This window comes from Macrobrachium rosenbergii, chromosome 22 (assembly GCF_040412425.1).
Source record: "Macrobrachium rosenbergii isolate ZJJX-2024 chromosome 22, ASM4041242v1, whole genome shotgun sequence".
NCBI lineage: Eukaryota > Metazoa > Arthropoda > Malacostraca > Decapoda > Palaemonidae > Macrobrachium > Macrobrachium rosenbergii.
The window spans coordinates 19802776-19822831 of NC_089762.1; the positions used below are offsets into that span (position 1 = coordinate 19802776).

The 20056-nt window shown below is 38.6% G+C and overlaps 1 protein-coding gene across 7 annotated transcripts in view; it reads right to left on the bottom strand.

The window, feature by feature from the left end:
* Positions 1 to 20056, bottom strand: part of LOC136850611 (GDP-D-glucose phosphorylase 1-like) — a 243843-nt gene that overhangs the window by 211737 nt on the left and 12050 nt on the right. For all 7 annotated transcript variants that reach the window (XR_010856667.1, XM_067124295.1, XM_067124294.1 and 4 more), the window contains exons 4-5: positions 10588 to 10731; positions 5209 to 5349 (exon numbers count right to left, since the gene is read on the bottom strand). Coding sequence is in view for 3 of the 7 variants with exons in the window: in XM_067124301.1 (XP_066980402.1) it covers positions 5209 to 5349; positions 10588 to 10731 (285 nt within the window). In the remaining 4 variants the exon portion in view is untranslated. The remainder of the gene's footprint in view (positions 1 to 5208; positions 5350 to 10587; positions 10732 to 20056) is intronic.

The window sequence follows — 20056 nt, forward strand, 5'->3', positions numbered from 1 at the left end:
GATAACAGGGCATGTACATCCATCCTGATGCCTTTCTAATGCCATTCCTCCGCAGCCTGTGATTGGCGGACAACAGACTCGGATGAGGCGACGACTGCTTGTGGGCAAACCCCATCAACCTCCCTTGGACTGCCAGTTTGCTTCCTCCCAGGTGAGCAAGGGGAGTTTAGCAGGGACCATTGGTCTAGGAGCATTGGTGGGATGAACAGCCGCCCCCTACACTGACAATGCATTTGTCGCTACTCCGACAATATTAAATTTGTCCATCAGAACCTTCACAGAATTCCCAATCTGGGAAACAGTATTAACAAGCAAATTAAATTTCTGATCTACCTGTGCTTCTAAGCTAGCAATGGCATTGGGTTCAGCAGAATGGGAGCTAGGTAAAGGTATGACAGGAAAAGCTGCAGGACTTGAAATGGGAAAAAAAGCCGTCACAGGTGTTGAAAGGATAGGCAGAGCAGTGATATCAACTCCTGGAGAATGAACTGCACTAGCAGAAGCCTTAGCTTCAGCCCTAGCTGTAGCTTTCCTCGGTCAGTCACGCTGCAGTTTATCTAAATGGGCCTGTAAATTCTTCCACTTCCCCTTATCCCAGTCCTTATATTCTTCACAGTTAAGATCAGGAGAGCAAATTTGCTCCCTGCAAGAACTTAAATATGGTATGAGAGTCATATTTTGCTGAACTGAGTCTAGTTTTGCAGCCATTGCTGCAATACCTAATACTAGACCAGCTAGTGTCAGACATAATTAGTCTAAAGTCCAATCGGGAAAGTCACAATCGTAAAATATATCAGAATTCTAGCTAAGCTAAATAGCTGCGCTACCAAAAGCAAAGAGCACTTCACCAAAAGACGATCTCTGACCATCCAGTGAAAACAAATCAAGAGCTGCCAATAACCAGTGTTAAGTCATTAGCCAGCAAAAACGAATTGAGCTCTTTAGCTACATTGTACCTATTCTTTCCCGAAAGTGGGCGGGGCAGTAAGTCTACACCCAAAACAAAAGAGCGTTACCACGAATTTTGAGCTGTTACGTAGAGTAGAAACCATAGCTATGTAATTTTTTGGTAAGTTACATATACTGTATAAAACTGCAATTTACTAAAAATTTAAATTTCCATATTATGGATGAAACATTTATACTGGCCCTATGAGAATGAAATATTTTACTTCAGCAGTCTGATTAAACTTCATAATAATAATAATAATAATAATAATAATAATAATAATAATAATAATAATAATAATAATAATAATAATAATAATAATAATGTTCCTCCATGGTTGTTTTCCTTTGTCCTGGCACAATCCCAACAGTTGTTTATTTGCTACTTCTCCCAACAGTTTAACATAGGCCAAACCATAACTGTGAAATATTTCCTTCATAACTACAGTAATCTGGAGAAACACCTCATAAATAAAAGAATTTCAAGTAACTGGATATGGATTCAGTTACATTTTAAAGTATTACCATTATAGAGGGATGAATAAATTTGTTTTTATTTAGCATTTCCCAACGTTTTGTGAGAGAGAGAGAGAGAGAGAGAGAGAGAGAGAGAGAGAGAGAGAGAGAGAGAGAGAGAGAGAGAGAGAGAGAGAGAGAGAGAGTGTAACTGTCGTTAGTGAGTGCTTCGGTTGTTGGAAGAGGGATGAGGTCGTTAGTTTGTTTACGGCGCTGTCTGTCTGTGGAATATATGTGAGGATTTTTCGGTTTTGGAAGCAGTTTTGAGTCAGAGATAGTGCCGGTCAGTCATTTTTTTTGGTCTAAAGCAGTTTGTTTGTGTGCTGATGCAGAGTTGTTGTTTTTCCTTTTTAGTGTGCTGTTCTTGTTGCTGTATGTTCGTGAGTCGTGTGTTTTTCTGTTTCGGTTGGGTTTGTGTGGTTGTGTGCTGTGTTGGCGACCGTGGACGCCTTACTCCATCTTCCAGCAACCGAGGACCAGGGTGAGTGTTGTGTACTGTTTTTTTTGTGGTTTTTGAAATTCCGCCACATTATATTTGGCGCCCAACGTGGGGCAGCTGGTATTGCAGCTGCAATTGAGGTTGGTGGCTGGTAGTGTGACTGAAGAGAAGGATGGAAGAGGAACTGGTAAGGTTGAGAGAGGAGAATACGTGGTTGAGGGGTGAGAATGAGAGACTGAGGAGTCAGTTGGAGGAGGTGGAGGGAATGCTAGGAAGTGCAAAAGAAGAAATGAAAGGGGAGATGAAAGAGTCAGAAGAGAGAATGGAAGAGAGGATGGATAAAAGTTGGAGGGAATGATGAAAGGTGTGGAAGAAATGGTGAAAGGTATGTTCAAGGGTGTTTTTGGAGAAGGGGCTGTTGGAGGCAGGTTCTCTGGAACGTGTGAAGGGGCAAGAGAGAAAGAAAAGGAGGAAGAAGTGAATGGGCGTGAGTGATGAAAGTGATATGGGAATAGGAAGTAAGAAACGAGGGGAATGAGAGGCAGGGTAAGGAAAAGGGAATGAAAAGCAAGGGGAAGGAAGAGAGGGAAAGTAAGGATAAGTCAGGGAAGAAAAAGGGAAGAAGGGAAAGGGAAAGGAAACTGGTAAGAAGGGTAAGGAAGTGGGAAAGGCAGGAAAGAAGGGAGAGGGTGAAGGCAGTAGTGATAGTGAGGTGGATGGAGGTGAGTGGATAAAAGTGGATAAAAGAGGGGAAGAAGAGTGTAATGAGTAAGATGAATGTAAGTGCAGAAGTGGACTCTTTGTATTCGGAAGAGGGTATGAAAGGACAGAGCGAAAGTAGCGAAAGTGAGAGTGAAAGTGAGAAAGAAGTGAGAAAGGCTATGTATGTGAGGGAGGTACCCGGTGTGAAAAGTATAATGAGTATGGAAGTAGGGATGTGCATGATTTCTTTAGGGAGTATGAAAGGTTTTGTCAGGATAAGTATGGGGAAAGTAAGAGAGTGTGGGCACGAGAATTAGGAGAGTATTTGACTGGGTTTTACTTGATATGTATAGGGTTATTATGAGTGTGGGGGATGTTGAGTATGACAAGGTGAAAGCTAGACTAGTTGAGCAAGCGAGGCGTGAAAGCGAGTGTTAAGTATAAGAGGAAGAATGAATTTGATGAGGCAAGGATGAAAGCTGGGAAACCTTGTCACTGTATGCTTGTAGGCTGGAGACGTTGGCAAGGAAGAAGTTTGGGGATGATGGGATAGATGAATGTAAGGAGTTAGTACGGAAGTTGTTAGGGACAGTGCCAGATGGAGTTAGAGAATTTGTGAACTTGAAGCGGAAGGAGAAGAAAAGATGGACGAATGAAAGGTTGACTTGGGGAGAAATCTTGGAAATTGTAGAAGATTATGAGCTTGACAGGGTTATAAAAGAGAGCAGAAGTGTAAGTGTAAGGGCTGGGGTAGATGAGAGAGTACCAGAGTTTGGAAGCTTTAGGGATGCAGTGTTGAGGGGCCCAATGAGAATGGCCGATAGTGTAATAGATAGGAGTGTAAGAGCAAGTAATGTGGAGGTGCCAGTGAGGATGAATGATGGGTTTGTAAGGGAACAACGGGTTGGACGGGTTAGGGATAGTAGTGTACAAAGGGAAAGGTCGATGAGTGGAAGTCGAGCGAAGTGTTTTAGATGTGGAAAGGAAGGACATACAAAGAATGAGTGTAGGTGGGCTTTAGGAGTGTGTTTCGGGTGTGGGCAACCGGGACATTTGGTAAGGGAGTGTACGAAAGATAGGGGGGTTAAATGCTACCGGTGCGGACAGGTGGGTCATGTTGCTAATGGTTGTAGGGGTACCCGAGTGAATGTAATATGTGGCAACTGTGGTAAGAATGGGCATTATGCGAGAATGTGTTCAGAACCGAGAGCGAAGTGTGACGAATGTGGAATGGAAGGGCATGTATCAAGTGTATGTAGACGAAAGAGGGTGACTGTGACAGCGAATTCGGGAAACTGAGTGTGAAGGGGGTTCAAATGGGTGGATCCTCCAGGATGCAAGCGGTGCGTGTGATGCATGTACGTGAGGGGTTGTTGCATGAGGGGGGCTTTGCTGGAAAGACTGACGAGTGCATGAAGCAATTTGTTTTGATAGAGTATTGCAGAAAACGTAAGAAAGGGAAGAACGTAAGTGAACGGAATGATCGTAAGTTGTGTGATAGGGGTGTGAGTGCCAAAGTGAAAATGAGTGATAAAGCGTGTAATACGGATGAATGGGATGGTATGAATAGAACGTATAGCATATGCGGGTTTGATATAACTGAGTTGACTGAACGTGTAGGGGTTAGTGAACGGTTGGAGGTGAGCGAAAGTGTAAGAGTAAGAGAGCCGAAGCAGTAATATGCGAGTGATTGAAAGCATGAATGAATCGTTGAAAAGAATTGGAAAGGTCAATGAGCGAATGGGATGGGTTAGTTGAAGAATTGGGGAGGTATTTGGGAACGAGTTAGAGGGTATAGATGAGATTGTGGATGAAATTGAGAGTGGTAATAGTGAAGAGGATAGCGTGAATCTGAGAGAGAATGGAGGAGAAGATGTGAATTTGAATGTTGCTAGAAGAGAGAATGATTCTGAGAGAATGATTACGTGTTCGCAAGACGCGATCTAGAGGACCTGCTAGTGAGCATCCGTGGGTGTTATGTGAAGGCGATTTGAATGCAGTGTGGAAGGTATTGGTTGGGAAATACTAAAAGGGGAGAATTATAGAGGGATGAATAAATTTGTTTTTATTTAGCATTTCCCAACGTTTTTGTGAGAGAGAGAGAGAGAGAGAGAGAGAGAGAGAGAGAGAGAGAGAGAGAGAGAGAGAGAGAGAGAGAGAGAGAGAGAGAGAGAGTGTAACTGTCGTTAGTGAGTACTTCCGGTTGTTGGAAGAGGGATGAGGTCGTTAGTTTGTTTACGGCGCTGTCTGTCTGTGGAATATATGTGAGGATTTTTCGGTTTTGGAAGCAGTTTTGAGTCAGAGATAGTGCCGGTCAGTCATTTTTTTTGGTCTAAAGCAGTTTGTTTGTGTGCTGATGCAGAGTTGTTGTTTTTCCTTTTTAGTGTGCTGTTCTTGTTGCTGTATGTTCGTGAGTCGTGTGTTTTTCTGTTGGAAGGTTGGGTTTGTGTGGTTGTGTGCTGTGTTGGCGACCGTGGACGCTTTACTCCATCTTCCAGCAACCGAGGACCAGGGTGAGTGTTGTGTACTGTTTTTTTGTGGTTTTTGAATTCCGCCACACCATGCACTCTATTGACTAAAATGATGAAATGATGAAAACTCACCTTGAAAAAACACACCATTCTCTCCTGAAGAACACCTAATGTCTCTGCACCAGGAGGATTATACTGAGGCCATGTAAGCCCTTCTGCTGCAGCCATACTCTTGACTTCATCTATGTGAAGCCCTTCAACACTCCCAAAATTCTGACAATAAAAACAGTTTCACATATTAATTCCTTACAATAATAATTAAGTCACAAATTCATAAATTCTCACCAATAATATTGAAATGAACTGGGGCCAAAAAAAAGGGGGGGGTGCTGAACAAGTTAGCAAAAGACAAATAAGGACATTATCAAGATTTTAAACATGAACTTGAATTCCCTTTAACCCTTAAACACCTACTGGACGTATCATACGTCGACTAAAATTGTCTGTTGGGTGCCAAGTGGACGTACCGTACATCGACTACAAAAAATTTCAACCTTCGGTCAACTTTGACTTGACCGAAATGGTCGAAAAACGCAATTGTAAGCTAAAACTCTTACATTCTAGTAATATTCAATCATGTACCTTCATTTTGCAACAAATTGGAAGTCTCTACACAATATTTTGATTTATGGTGAATTTTTGAAAAAACTTTTTTCTACGGATGTGTGTAATATAGCCGAAAAATTTCAGAAATTCTTTCGTCATTTTGTCGTAATTTTTGCACTGTTCTATATTAGCCGTTACATAAAGTTTTATATATGAAAATGTGCGCAATTTCATGTACAATACAACAGAAAATAACTCATGGTTGTAGCTTCTATCAGTTTTGAAATATTTTCATATAAATCACGATAACTGCCAAAATTTCAACCTTCGATCAACTTTGACTCGACCGAAAATCAAAAAACGCAATTGTAAGCTAAAACTCTTACATTCTAGTAATATTCAATCATTTACCTTCATTTTGCAACCAATTGGAAGTCTCTAGCACACTATTTCGATTTATGGTGAATTTTTGAAAAACTTTTCCTTACGTCCACTCCAGAAATTCTTTTCACACGTTGTCGTAATGTTTGCACTGTTTTATATTAGTCGTTACATAAAGTTTTATATATGCAAATGTGCGCAATTTCATGTACAATACAACAGAAAATAACTCATGGTTGTAGCTTTTATCAGTTTTGAAAAATTTTCATATAAATCATGATAACTGCCAAAATTTCAACCTTCGGTCAACTTTAACTCGACCAAAATGGTAAAAAAACGCAATTATAAGCTAAAACTCTTACATTCTAGTAATATTCAATCATGTACCTTCATTTTGCAACAAACTGGAAGTCTCTAGCACAATATTCGATTTACGGTGAATTTCTGAAAAAAAAAAAAACTTTTTCCTTACATCTGCGCACGGTAACTCGGCCAAACATCTCGGAAATTCTTTCGTCATGTTGTCGTAATGTTTGCATCATTTTACATTAGGCGTTACATAAACTTTTATATATGAAAATGTGTGCAATTTCATGTAGAATACAACAGAAGATAGCTCATGGTTGTAGCTTTTATCAGTTTTGAAATATTTTCACATAAATCACGACAACTGCCAAAATTTCAACCTTCGGTCAACTTTAACTCGACCGAAATGGTAAAAAAACGCAATTGTAAGCTAAAACTCTTACATTCTAGTAATATTCAATCGTTTACCTTCATTTTGCAATAAATTGGAAGTCTCTAGCACAATATTTCGATTTATGGTGAATTTTTGAAAAAACATTTTCCTTATGTCTGCGCTGTAACTCGGCCGAACATCTCAGAAATTCTTTCGTCTCGTTGTCGTAATATTTGCACCGTTTTATATTAGTCGTTACATAAAGTTTTATATATGAAAATGTGCGCAATTTCATGTACAATACAACAGAAAATAACTCATGGTTGTAGCTTTTATCAGTTTTGAAATATTTTCATATAAATCACAATAAATAGAAAAAATTCGACTTTCGGTCAATTTTACTCGACCGAAATGGTCGAAAACTGCAATTGTAAGCTAAAACACTTACAGTCTAGTAATATTCAATCAATTAGCTTCATTTTTCAACAAACGGGAAGTCTCTAGCACAATATTTCGATTTATAGTGAATTTTTGAAAAAAACATTTTTTTATGTCTGCGCGTTACGAATTCATGCATCATTTTGTGATAATATTTTCTCTGTGTTGCTTTGATCGTTTTAAAATTTGTTACATACCAAAATCATCGCAATTTAGTGTACAATACAACTAAAAAAATGAACTCATTAGCTTTAACCGTTGTGCTTACAGCGCGATTTGTATACAATTATATAAGAGTTTTTTTTTTTTTCGCTGTCATATATTCCAATATTTATATATGATAATGATATTTTTTTAATTTCTGATGGTTGCATACTAAACTTCAGGCAATGACAAAAAAAAGGAGCCAAAAATGAACTCTTAATCTTAAAAACTAAGCGTGCTGTGATTTTTTGAAAACTTTTTTTCCTCTTCGCCGCTAACTCACCGAACGCCGCCGGTATACGGGAGACGTTTTTGTAAATAGGGCTCGGCGTTTAAGGGTTAATTACAGACTACAGTGTGATTATTAAAAATGGTCATTACCATCTCTGATTAAGAAAGCAAAGACTGTAAAGATAGTTCTAATACCTAAACTTTACACATTATCATCTCCAAAAAGATCTGACTGCAAACAAAAATATTCAACTATTGCTAAACAAAATCAACATGTAACAAATGATACCCATGAAAGTCACTTAGTCCCAAAACACTAAAAGTTTGGAGTAGTATGTGAGTCATCCTTCAGAAAGTGGCATTGGCATTTACATATCACAAATTCAAGGTAACTTGCATTTTTCCCAGATGTACTACCAAGAAGTCTTTTGTATAGATATAACTTGGGTGAAAGGTGGTTCAGTTGCTGAAGCTTGGTAACAAGGTAATTAACTAGCAGCAAACAAGTGATAGGGTGGGGACACATCCACTTACTTGACTGATGGCATACTTGAATTCTGGTGTTCCTGCCCCACCTGCTCACTTGAACGAGGGCATTACTTTTCCTTTGGCAAGAGGAACAAGTGTGGGTGGTGGAATTCTGATAAAGACTTCAGGTTTGTATATCTGAAAAATGCAACCTATTCCAACAAGGATTCAAACCTTCTCTTTTATATGGAGACTCACCTCTTAAGCGGGAGATATTGTCTGAACAACATGACTGGTCTTGTCTTCCTACCTGGAAATGCCAGCTTCCCAGTCATGTAAGTGAGCAGGGGAAGGATAATTCCTGTAATCACAATACAGTCTGGCATATGTGACACTGAAGCACATAGGGCCTTTTGCTGGAGGTTGGCTTTCTTGTAGCATCCCTCTGGGAAATTGGAGGAACCTGGGTTTCTCATTTGTGATGGGAAGACCCCAAGACAATAATGCCCTACCACCCATGCACCCTTATTGAAAGGGAACCAGAGGTAATCACATCTACCAACTACAAATAAAAGTGAAAGAAAGGATCGTCTGTTTATTAACTCACCTGCATCTGCCCAGACCTGCCCATTCACAGCCATGGGCTGCTGGATGGAAGAAAGAGAGAGGGAAAGAAGAGGAACCTGTTACTATTCATTCAGCTGATTTTTATGTCAACCTTGAACCTCAGGTGTGATGCTTTTTTGATCAATGAAGCATGGGCAGTTACACATATGCTGAGTAGCCACTACAGGTCCTAAGAAGAAGGAGTCAAAGGACTTATGGGTGACATCCCTGGTGGAAGGATGTAAAGGGGGTCTGGTGGTACCAGACGTTGCCCTCAATGCCTGAAAAACTAAACAGATCTTGAATGGCATGGATAGAGCAATGCCCTTGACTTCATGAACTCTTGCCCACAGTATGGAGCTGTCACCTTCGTCCAACAACTCATAAGTCCTCTTGATTATCTCCTGACAGCCAGAAGACTGTGTTCTTGAGAACCTCCATCTTGCGCCCGCTGGTATTCACAAACAGTCTTTGTGCTACTTTGGCACCCATGTACAGTTGCGAACAAGTCCACCTGTTACGCCTTGGTGAGAGACTTCGAAAAATTATATAGTAACAGTGTTTACTAAGCGGGAGAGGGGGGCCCTCTTTCTTTGTTAGCAGGAGTTCCACCAATCAGCTCTAGAGTTATTTTAGTGGGAGGAGTCTTTAGGTATGATTGGAGTGAGACACACACACACACAGAAACTAGACGTTGCTGATGAATCAAAAAGAAACACAACTGGGGACAGAGAAAATTCCACAATGAGCAATAGAAAGTGAGGAAGGACTTCCAAACTTGGTGTAGACTTTTAATTAACCATTCCCATGTGGTAAAGTTAATTCGTTTGCCAATGATAACAATTATTTATATTCAAGATGTTTCATGTATTCATGGTTGGGCTTGTATTCCCTCTTGAATATACTGTAGAGGTTACTCCCTACATGCCGTTCATTACAATACTGTAACAATTATTACATGTTATGTTAAGGATAAAAGCATCATTTTCATCTTGGCTTATATTTTCTAATAGTAACTGTAATAAAAGTTTTAATGCCTTACAGACAGAAATTCCTTTCGCTATTATCATCATCATTTGTGTGAGGATAACTAAGAGATGGAAGTCTCTGTTGTTAAACAACCCCTTCAGTCATTTACCTGTCCATTGTGGAAAGGGCTATTTGGAGAAATGCAGTTTGATGATATTGTCTTAGGGTCCTCTTTTTAAAGAATTTTTAAAGAAATCAGGGTAGCAAAATGCCCTTTAGTTTCTGATCTCCTTTTAGATATTAAATTCACTTTCTAATAAATAAATGATAATAATCATGACCTGGAGCTAAACCATATGCGTAGGTTTGTTTATGATTTTATTTTTACACTGTGTGGGTGTGTGTGTCTTACTTCAACCATACCTTAAGACTCCTCCCACTAAAACAACTCTTAAGCTGGTTGGTGGAACTCATGCTAACAGAGAAAGAGCCCCCGCCATTAGTAAACACTGTTACCATATAATTTTTTGAAGTCTCTCGCCAAGGTGTAACAGGTGGGCTTGTTCGCAATTGTATACTACTTTGTAGGTAGCACATCAGTATTTGCAATTGTATATTCCTTTGCAGGTAGTTCATCAGTACTGAACTCCATCTCAGGCATATTAAGAATGAGTCTGTTTCCAATCTGAGACTAAAATCCAACCAAGCATGTGCATTACTGTACTCCTGGCTGATAAGCATTTTCTTATCAGGCGGGACTTGAATATCTGGATGATTTCATGACTATAAAATGCTGCAAAGAAAATTAATTTTATCCAAATCAGTAATGTCAAAAACTTACCATATAAATCTGTAATACGCTAATGAAATCATGAGACTATTATAATTGACACTGGTAAAAGTTTGTTTGTAATATTCATATTCCTTACCCTTTCACGTAGCCTTGTATCCACCTTGATTGGAGGAGGTACACAAGTGTTTTGTTCTAAAATACGCTCACACGTCAAATAAGCTCTTTTTAAGTCACTCGCATATACACGACTGAAATTCTTCTTGCTCATATTTGTTCCAGCCTGAAACAATTAAACCATGTTTAGTCACTATGTACGACCTTGATTAGAAAATACTATATACTATAAATAAGGGAAAACTTATAATACTCATATAAGAATAGCAAATACATGATTTGTATTTTTTCTTGGTATAAAATTATGAGCCTTTATATAAGAGTACTCCTGAAGCATGTTAGAAGTGGTCATTGAAGCTTAGTAACAGGTTTTATGAAAAGTAGCTGAGTGGCATGGTACTTCCAGATCACCTGTTGGTGACCTATTATTTTTCCTTTGGCAAAAGAAACTATGCAGGAATCGTTGAAGTACAATTCTTGTAAAAGACACAGGTTTATATATCTAGAAAAAATACAACAAACTACCTTAAACTTCCTACTTGTCCCTTAAGAGAATACAAACCATTTTCTAGTACACTTGAGACTTACTCATAAGGTAGGAACAAGCAAGTTTGTGAATGTTTGCCATGTCCTGTAAGTCTGCACTTACAGCAAGACTGGAGGAACAGTCAAACATCCACAGGAATTGTCATATTCTGAGTTTGTGCATGAACAGGGGAGAGCCTGGAATGGGATACAGTAACTAATGGGGTCCCATATCAGTTTAGTTCAAAATTTCAAAATAAACTCAAGGAAAGGTGCAAGGAAATCATGTATTCCCATGCAGAGAACAGGAAATAAAGGTTGGTATGTCACAATATCATCACCTGTGGATGAAGGATAACACTCTACATAACCATCCCCAAACCCTTCTTAAAGATGAGACAAAGAAAACATGTTATCAGACCTAAGTCTTTGGACAGGTGTTTGGTTGTGTAGTTCCCCAACATCTACCCAATCATCACAAGCATGAGCTGGATTGTCCACAGCTGGGAAAGGTGCATAGGAGAAGATGCAAATCCACGGCATCTCTTCACTAACCTCAGCCATACCATAAACCCTTGGTTTGATACAAACTTTGAGAAAATTATACAACAGTTGAGCAATCACTACAGGGCCAGGGAGAAAGGAAGTCTGACAATCAGGCTCACATTCTTGATACCCAAAACCAAAGTCTCACCTGGACAGGGTTAAGTGTACATCCGAACCACGTCCTAAAACAAGAGAAATCCTGATATCTCTCACACAGAAAGACTGGAAATTCCATTCAAAATACAAAAGATCAGAAAGGGATGTGCCACATTCACCTAGTTGGTTAGTGCTCTAGGGGGGAAGCAGTAGAAGTACTGGTACCTGAAAGAAGTACTGGGAAACAAACATCAAGCATCAGAAACCTCCCCAGCAGAAGAAACGAGAATTTCTTTAAACCTCATAGACTGACTGAGGTTTGGTAGCAGTAGGCATGGGAAGGCAGGACAAAAGTAATCATGAAAGATTGTCTGTCCTTGAAATCAAAAGTAGCTAAGAGGACAGAAAGAACAAATCGTAAAAATTTTGATGATTCCAGGGCAAGATCTTTCATTTACTCCATAGGATATGTGAAAGAAAATTATTTAGAAGGACACAGAGGAGTCTTGTGAACTAGTGCAGAACACCCAACTTGAAGGACAAAGCTGCCATCCAAGATCCACTGGCTCTCATAGCAACAACAAAAACATCCCAGATTCCTTATATGGAAGGGAAAGCTTAGCATCCCTTCTAAACCACCTGAAAATTGCAGAGTTCCTTGGGAGAGATAAGCAAGGTTATCATAACAGAGGAGGGTTAAGTGCATGAGTGCTTCCTTTCCACTGGTAGAAGGAAACTAGAGTGAATCCCAGAGGTGGCAAGAGGTAATGGTCATGCTGTACTTCTATAACTGCCTCCAACAATTTTTTCCCACCTTCCAAATCAAGGTTGAGAGAGCACGATGAAGTACTTTGGTAGCAACTAAGAATCCTTGGGAAGAAGATACGCTTTGACTCCTAACAAAGGATACCAATCATACTTTAAAAATTTATACACAAAGGTGGCCAAAGAAAGACCTTGCTCTCTAGAGAAAATAGGAAGGAGTCAAGGATAAGGAACTCATGGAATGTCACTGAGTTCCTTATACTTCAAGGTTAGGTTGATCCTTAACTCCCTATTTTCTCTACAGAGCAAGGTCTTTCTTTGGCCACCTCTGTATACGTATAGATTATCAATCAGTATTAGATTATTAATCAGTACAAATTATTAGTTAGTAGAAAGGATAGCCAGTGATGGTAAATCTTCTGATCCAGTACCACAGAGATGGGGGGAAAATTTATATCCCACAAAAGTGATCCTCTTAAAGGGAGGGGTCTATTGATTTGGAATTCCTTGGGAAATGGGCAAAAAAGGAAGACTACTATATTATTATCAAGTAGTTTACCCATACTACAGTTAATTCATTTAGCTCTTACATGGCTGGCCTGAAGGATTTGTCTTTTATGATGATAAAAATTTACTCATTAAATTACAGCCTTATATAGATTTTATGATTGGTTTACATGATAATGAAGGCAACTCTGACAAAATTCCTTTAGTCAATTTGTTAAAAAACTTGACACTTATCAATATTTGAACGTTCACAAAAAACTGATGAATTATCAGTGTTGCTTTACATTCTGTACATACAGTAATACCTCAATCTTACAAGCTTCGAGTTGCACAAATTGATAGAAATGAGAACTTTTCATTGGAACCTACGTAACTGGCATACACAATTTTTTCACAGACATTTGCAAAATCTTTGAGAAACCCAGCAGAAGTAGTTATGTTTAATTTTTGAAGTAATTTAAAAGTTTTCATGCTTTTATGTGTAAAATTGGTGTGAAAAATTTGTATTATTTTTATACATAAATACTGTATGATACTAGCATACTTTACATTAAAAAAAGTAAAATAAATCAAAATCTCAAAACAGCTGTCGATGTAAACATATCTCTCTCTCTCTTTCTCACTGAGATGAGAGAGATATTTTTTATGCATACATATCAAGTATGTTTATTTGTTCTGTACACTGTAGTTTTATAGATAAACGTGATGCTACTTTGTTATTAATTTTTTCATATTTTCCATGCTATAACTACAACTTTTTGCATTTCTATAATAAATTACTCAAGATTTAAAAAAATACATGTTGATTCCCAGTCTTCTCCAATCCTTCAGAGCGAGGGGATATGTAAACTAACTGTCAATCGTCTTGACATATAGACATATTGACTGAGAAGGGCAGAAAATGTTGCCCATTCTCTCTCTTTTTCCTTCATGAATCATGAATTTCCACCTATTGATATCTAACGTAAGAATAACTTTTCTCTCTCTCTCTCTCTCTCTCTCTTTCCAAAGTTATTCTCTCTTTCTCTGTCATAAATCATGAATAATTTCCCTCTTAATATTTGTAAGAGCAAACCACACCCCCTGCCCCTCTCTCTCTCTCTCTCTCTCTCTCTCTCTCTCTCTCTCTCTCTCTCTCACGCCCCCCCCCCCTCTCTCTCTCTCTCTCTCTCTCTCTCTCTCTCTCTCTCTCTCTCTCTCTCTCTCTCTCTCCACAATAATTCATGAATAATTTCACTTTCTTGATATTTAACATAAGTTAAGTTAAGTACATTTTAGTTTAACCAGACCACTGAGCTGATTAACAGCTCTCCTAGGGCTGCCCAAAGGATTAGATTTATTTTACGTGGCTACGAACTAACTGGTTACCTAGCAACAAGACCTACAGCTTATTGTGGAATCTGAACTACATTATGATGAGAAATGAATTTCTATCACCAGACATAAATTCTAATTCTTCATTGGCCAGTCGGAGAGTCAAAGGCTGGACAACCCCCTGTCTCTTTCTCTTTCTCTCTCTCTCTCTCTCTCAGTACTGTAATGAAATATGAATTGCAGTATGGTACAGTATTAAGCTAACTTTTAAATGAAATTAGAGTGCTTTGGGAGCATGATTTTGTCACATTTAGGATTTAAACTCTAGAAATTAGCATTTATTGTATGTACAGTATTAGCATTTTTAGTGACCATACCAAACTTAAGCAAATCCTTGCCTTACACGAGGGGTTCTGGAACCTAACCTTGTGTAAGTTCGAGGCATTACTGTATACGGATTGGGCTAATGTGGGCTAATCCTCTGCCTATGGGTCATAATGCAAACCACCTGAAAAGTGTAAGCAACCACTTTTGCTTATTTCTAGAGTTTAAATCCTAAATGTAACAAAATCATGCTCCCCAAGCACTTTAACTTCACTTAAAAGTTAGCTTAATACTGTATTGTACTGTAATTCATATTTCATTACAGTACTGACGGAGAGAGAGAAAGAGATGGTGGGGCTGTCCTTATGTTAAATATCAAGAGAGTGAAACTGACTCAAAAACAAAAGTTCCCGCCCAATAGCAGGGTCAGTGCCTAATAGGAAGTCAAAATGGCAATGGGACACTTCAATGCTCCTCACTCACAGGGACCACCTGCCACCATAACACCATTGCCAAATCAGATGACAGGCACTGGCTGTGTAGGAACCTGTGAAAGGTTTACCTAGTACTACAGAAAGGTGGCATCATGTAAAGGCTGAATGTGGCACATACCACAATCATTCTGTTACATGCACAGATATGCACAACACCTATGCCACACCTGAAAGGGATTGCCGCATCTTATACAGTCCCTACAAAGTGGAATACAGGACATACTGTAAGAGACCTGTTCTGTCAGACAATGCAAGCTAAGAACTCTTGACCATACTGGGGCCTTCCAATACCCATAAGAACCAAGCAGTAAATGGATCACTCCTACCAGTGGATCCCTATCAGCGATGGAACTAAACCAGAACAGTAGCAAACATGGCTAGTGTCATGTTACCACGCAAGACCATGGCTGATCTAAACATAAGACTAACCCTTTGTTGGCCGACTCGGTTGAGCTTCAGACTGTCATTCGATGGGTCGGAGTTCAATTCCCGCGGCCGGCTGATGAAGAGTTAGAGGAATTTATTTCTGGTGATAGAAATTCATTTCTCGCTATAATGTGGTTCGGATTCCACAATAAGCTGTAGGTCCCGTTGCTAAGTAACCAATTGGTTCTTAGCCACGTAAAATAAGTCTAATCCTTTGGGCCAGCCCTAGGAGAGCTGTTATTCAGCTCAGTGGTCTGGTAAAACTAAGGTATACTTAACTTAAACATAAGACTTGAAAAGTGTGTGGATATTAAAGAAGAGATACTTTGTCCACATACTGTATATTTCCGAGTATAAGGCGACATATAAATGCTAAAATTTGCCCCTAAAAATTGGGGGTCGTCTTATACTACCATTCTAAAAATCAAACCTTGAATTCCAAGCGATGTTTATTGGTAGGCTAGCCTCAGCCTTGGTGCAAAAACCACAGACATATGTGAAATGATTGACATTATGAAATAAACTGATAATAATAGCAATAAAACCATTTTCACCTTATATATTAATGGCATATCTTCATAAGAAATAGACTATTTGAGGAATAATTCCATATCAATGAAATCAACTTTTATCTATGTAAGCCCAGCGGAGAAAATGTAAACATCGAGTTGTGGTTGCACTCATAGGAACTATTATCTTTCAGTAACCTTTCAGAAATTTTAACGGTAGTGAAATTATGGTGGTAATAACATTTAGGATAACATAATATTAATTTTTACATTAATACACCAGGCTGTTTGTAACTGTTTAGAACAATTCGGTCAAACGAATGATAATTATGTACGATAATTATAGTACATTATCGTATGGTTGTTAGGGGTTGTTTGTGATTGGCAATGAAACATGTATAAAACAATGGTTTCCCTTTTTGGCGACATGTGTAGGAAAAACGTAACATACAATCAGCTTTGTTATTTCGTTTATTTTGAATTTCTAACATATCTTTATACAGTATACCATATACACTATACTTGTGTAACGCATGATCTCACGACCGCCAAATTTTCACCCATAAAAAATTATTTTATCATGTATCTTGTGTATCATGCAAGTTCCTTTTTTGAGGGACCAAATTACAATAAACTAACCTCTTTTCCTCCATCTCTTTATCCAATCTTCTACTTAAATAAATTAAAAGTAAAAGAGAATGATAAAAGCATCATTAGTAATGTTATACTTGTTTTGCAAACACGTACAGCCATAAACAACCGAATGAGAAACAGCTGTTTTGTTATGAAAAACTAAATCAGGTAACAACAGCTGTTTTGCTTGCATTTCAACCATTGTACAATAGTAAACAATTACAGCACCAGTTATGTTACAAATGACGTTAAGTAGAATAGGACTGATATACTTTTACATTATACCCTTATTTGCAATGAAGAAAAGATCAGCAAGGAAATATACTGCTAAATTTAAGCTGCAAGATGTAGCTGAAGCTGACAAAACAAATGTTCAAGCGCTAATGACTATAAATTACCATGCATCGGTGACATGGATGAAACTCCCCTAAACTTCTATACGCTGTCAAACTTGACCGTATATAAAATTGCAGATAAAAGCATTTTAATCAAAACTACTGGGCATGAAAGAACACATTTAACTGTAGTTTTAACATGTATGGCAGGTGGGACGAAACTTTCCCCCATGGTTATCTTTAAACGGAAACTGAATTGATGCTTAAACCAAAATTCCCGAATGGTATCATTGTCCATGTTCATGAAAACCTAAACAATGCAAATGGCGAATGGTAACTGTTTGTATTTTATAATACAATAGTATTATGAGAATACATACAATATTATTTGATACAGTGAAGTAAAGCATAACTTTTTAAAAGATCCATGGAAAAGATGCATATTCGTTATGTTTGTATTTTATAATACGATACTAACATTACATACACTGTACGCTAATTTTATATCTTGCATATGATGCGACCCCTTAAAATTAGCTTCAAAATTAGGTCTTCAAAAGTCACATGATAAGCAAGTATATATAGTAACCAATATTTCATAAGATACCTGTTGTTGCAAAAGCTAGCCTATATACAGATGGTTTTGTAATTTAGCAGACATCTTATACTACAGATATGAGATAAATTCATGAAAATTTGCCATAATTTTTGACCTCATCTTATCTAAAGGTCATCTTATACATGGAAATATACGTTAGGCACTCATGGAGGTGCAGTACACACCTGAGAAGGCCTCCCTTCGGCTGGGACAGGATTGCCTGCCATGCAAGCATAACATACGGCAACAAGAGTTGTCCCCTGTACGCTGGTAACCAATCAGTACAGTACTGTGCCCAGAGCACATCTCCAAGATGGAACACTGGGAGAATGAGAATCTATGCAAAAGCCAGCGGTCAGCATTCAGCTACACCTGCATGGTTCTAAAGGCAAATAATTGTTAAATTCCTTATAATCTCTTGCATATGGAAATGGATCCTCTACTAGAGAGGAAGCTGATACACCAATCCACTATGGACCTCTCTCAGGATTGTGAACATTACAACTCAAACCTAATAGTATAGAACCACTAACCAAAGATGCTGGAGCAGATCGCAAACAATCTGAACTATTGCCCTGAAAGCAATCATGCACACACAGCAGTAGATAAGCTAGAGAATTGGGCTCAGTACAGTGTGATACCTGGGCACTGGGTGTGCATGAACAAGCAAAGTGTACAGGTATAGGTAATATATAGAGTTCAAGCATTGATACTGCATGAAAATGCACAGCATATGGGCATAGACTCTGCACTTCCAAGGCACAAGCATTGACACTGCATAAATATGTGCAGTGCATGACCACCGGTAGTGGACATGCAAGAGCTAAGCACAAGCCAGAAATGTGCAAGAGAATGGGCAAGCACCTGGTGCTGTTGCAAAGTCAGAAAAAACAAATTGCCTTACAGCCATTAACATATCAACCCAAAATTAGTATGAAGGTAAAACTTAAAGCAAGCTAGTAACAAACAAAACTGAAAGAAAGACTGTTCAAAAAGGAAACAAACTACTTACTTTGACAGTTGCCCACCAGCAAGTAAACACTCCCATGTCTAACAATTATCACACTCATTTTACCAGTTTTAAAGGAAAAAATTAATAAAAACCATCATCAGAGTTAATATTAAGATAGCAAGGAACTACATGATAATGCTAATGCAAATTCAGAAATGAAAAATGTGTGAAAATTTGAATATTCTTCAGTCAAACTTAACAGGTGTATTTGACTGGACAGACATTGGAGGGTGCTTTGGAGCCTGGATGTGCAGATGACAAGAAGGAAACTTCTGCTTTTGTCGCTGGAAAATGACCTTGTGCACATTTAAGGCTATAGGTAGTCCCCGCTTATCGGAGGGCTCGGTTATTGGCAATCCAGTTTTACAGGGCTTGTCTAGTGACAAAAATCGGCAATTTTCGGCACTGAAACCACCTATTTCCACTTATCGGTGCTGATAATTGGGTATTGGCACTGATACATACCTAACAGAGGTGCCAGTATCCAGTTATTTGTGCCGATTTTCAGTTATCGGCGCTGGTAAGCACCGAAAATTGCCAATTTTCAGGTATTGGCGATTTTCGTTTATCATCACACCATCAGAACAGAACCCCCGCTGATAACCAGGGACTGCCTGTATTGGAAAATACATGTGTGAGAATAGACAAGAACTCAAAAACACCATTTATTTTTCAGAGAAAGAATTTTGGTCTGTAACCAAAAAAAAGAGTTACAAAACATTGATCTAATCAGAATACCATCATTAAATACCAAGAAAACAGTCACCCACATAGCTATATGTTATAACTGCCATCATCCATGCCTTTAAGCTGGATGTCCCAATTATGCAAAGTTGCTCCTTGGTAAATCACATGAGTACACTCAGTTTCCTAAGAAGATAAATCAAAAAGAGCACAGGCACAGATCTCTTTCAGCAATGAAAACAATCCAAAGGTGATACTATGGTCCTTATCAGCCTTAAATCCCAAGGCAATTATGAACATCTTGGCCGCCTCTCTTTCAATGAACAGCTTCTCCCAGTGCTGTTAAAAAGCAAACAACAGCAAGAGTTTTAAATCCTCATACCAGCCAATAAATCCAAAAATTATTCCATTATAATCTGATCGTCCAATTCCTTAGGATGGTCAAATAAACATGGTACAGCCTTTATCATTATTATCTTGTTGGATCTGTTAGCCCATCTGTTCATGTCCTTGACTAAAAATGGGAGGCTCTCCATCTCCTCTATGACTGGCAGTAAGATGGAAGAAAGGCATTAGGGATGGAGGTAAGGTAAAAGGCTAAAATGTGGGTGCAGCCACAGGATGACGGGACAGTGCAACAACCTTTAGTGATGCTACAATGCGCCACATGAAATGTACTTATGGCACTGCTCTCTTACAGGGTCAACTGAAACACTGGCACTT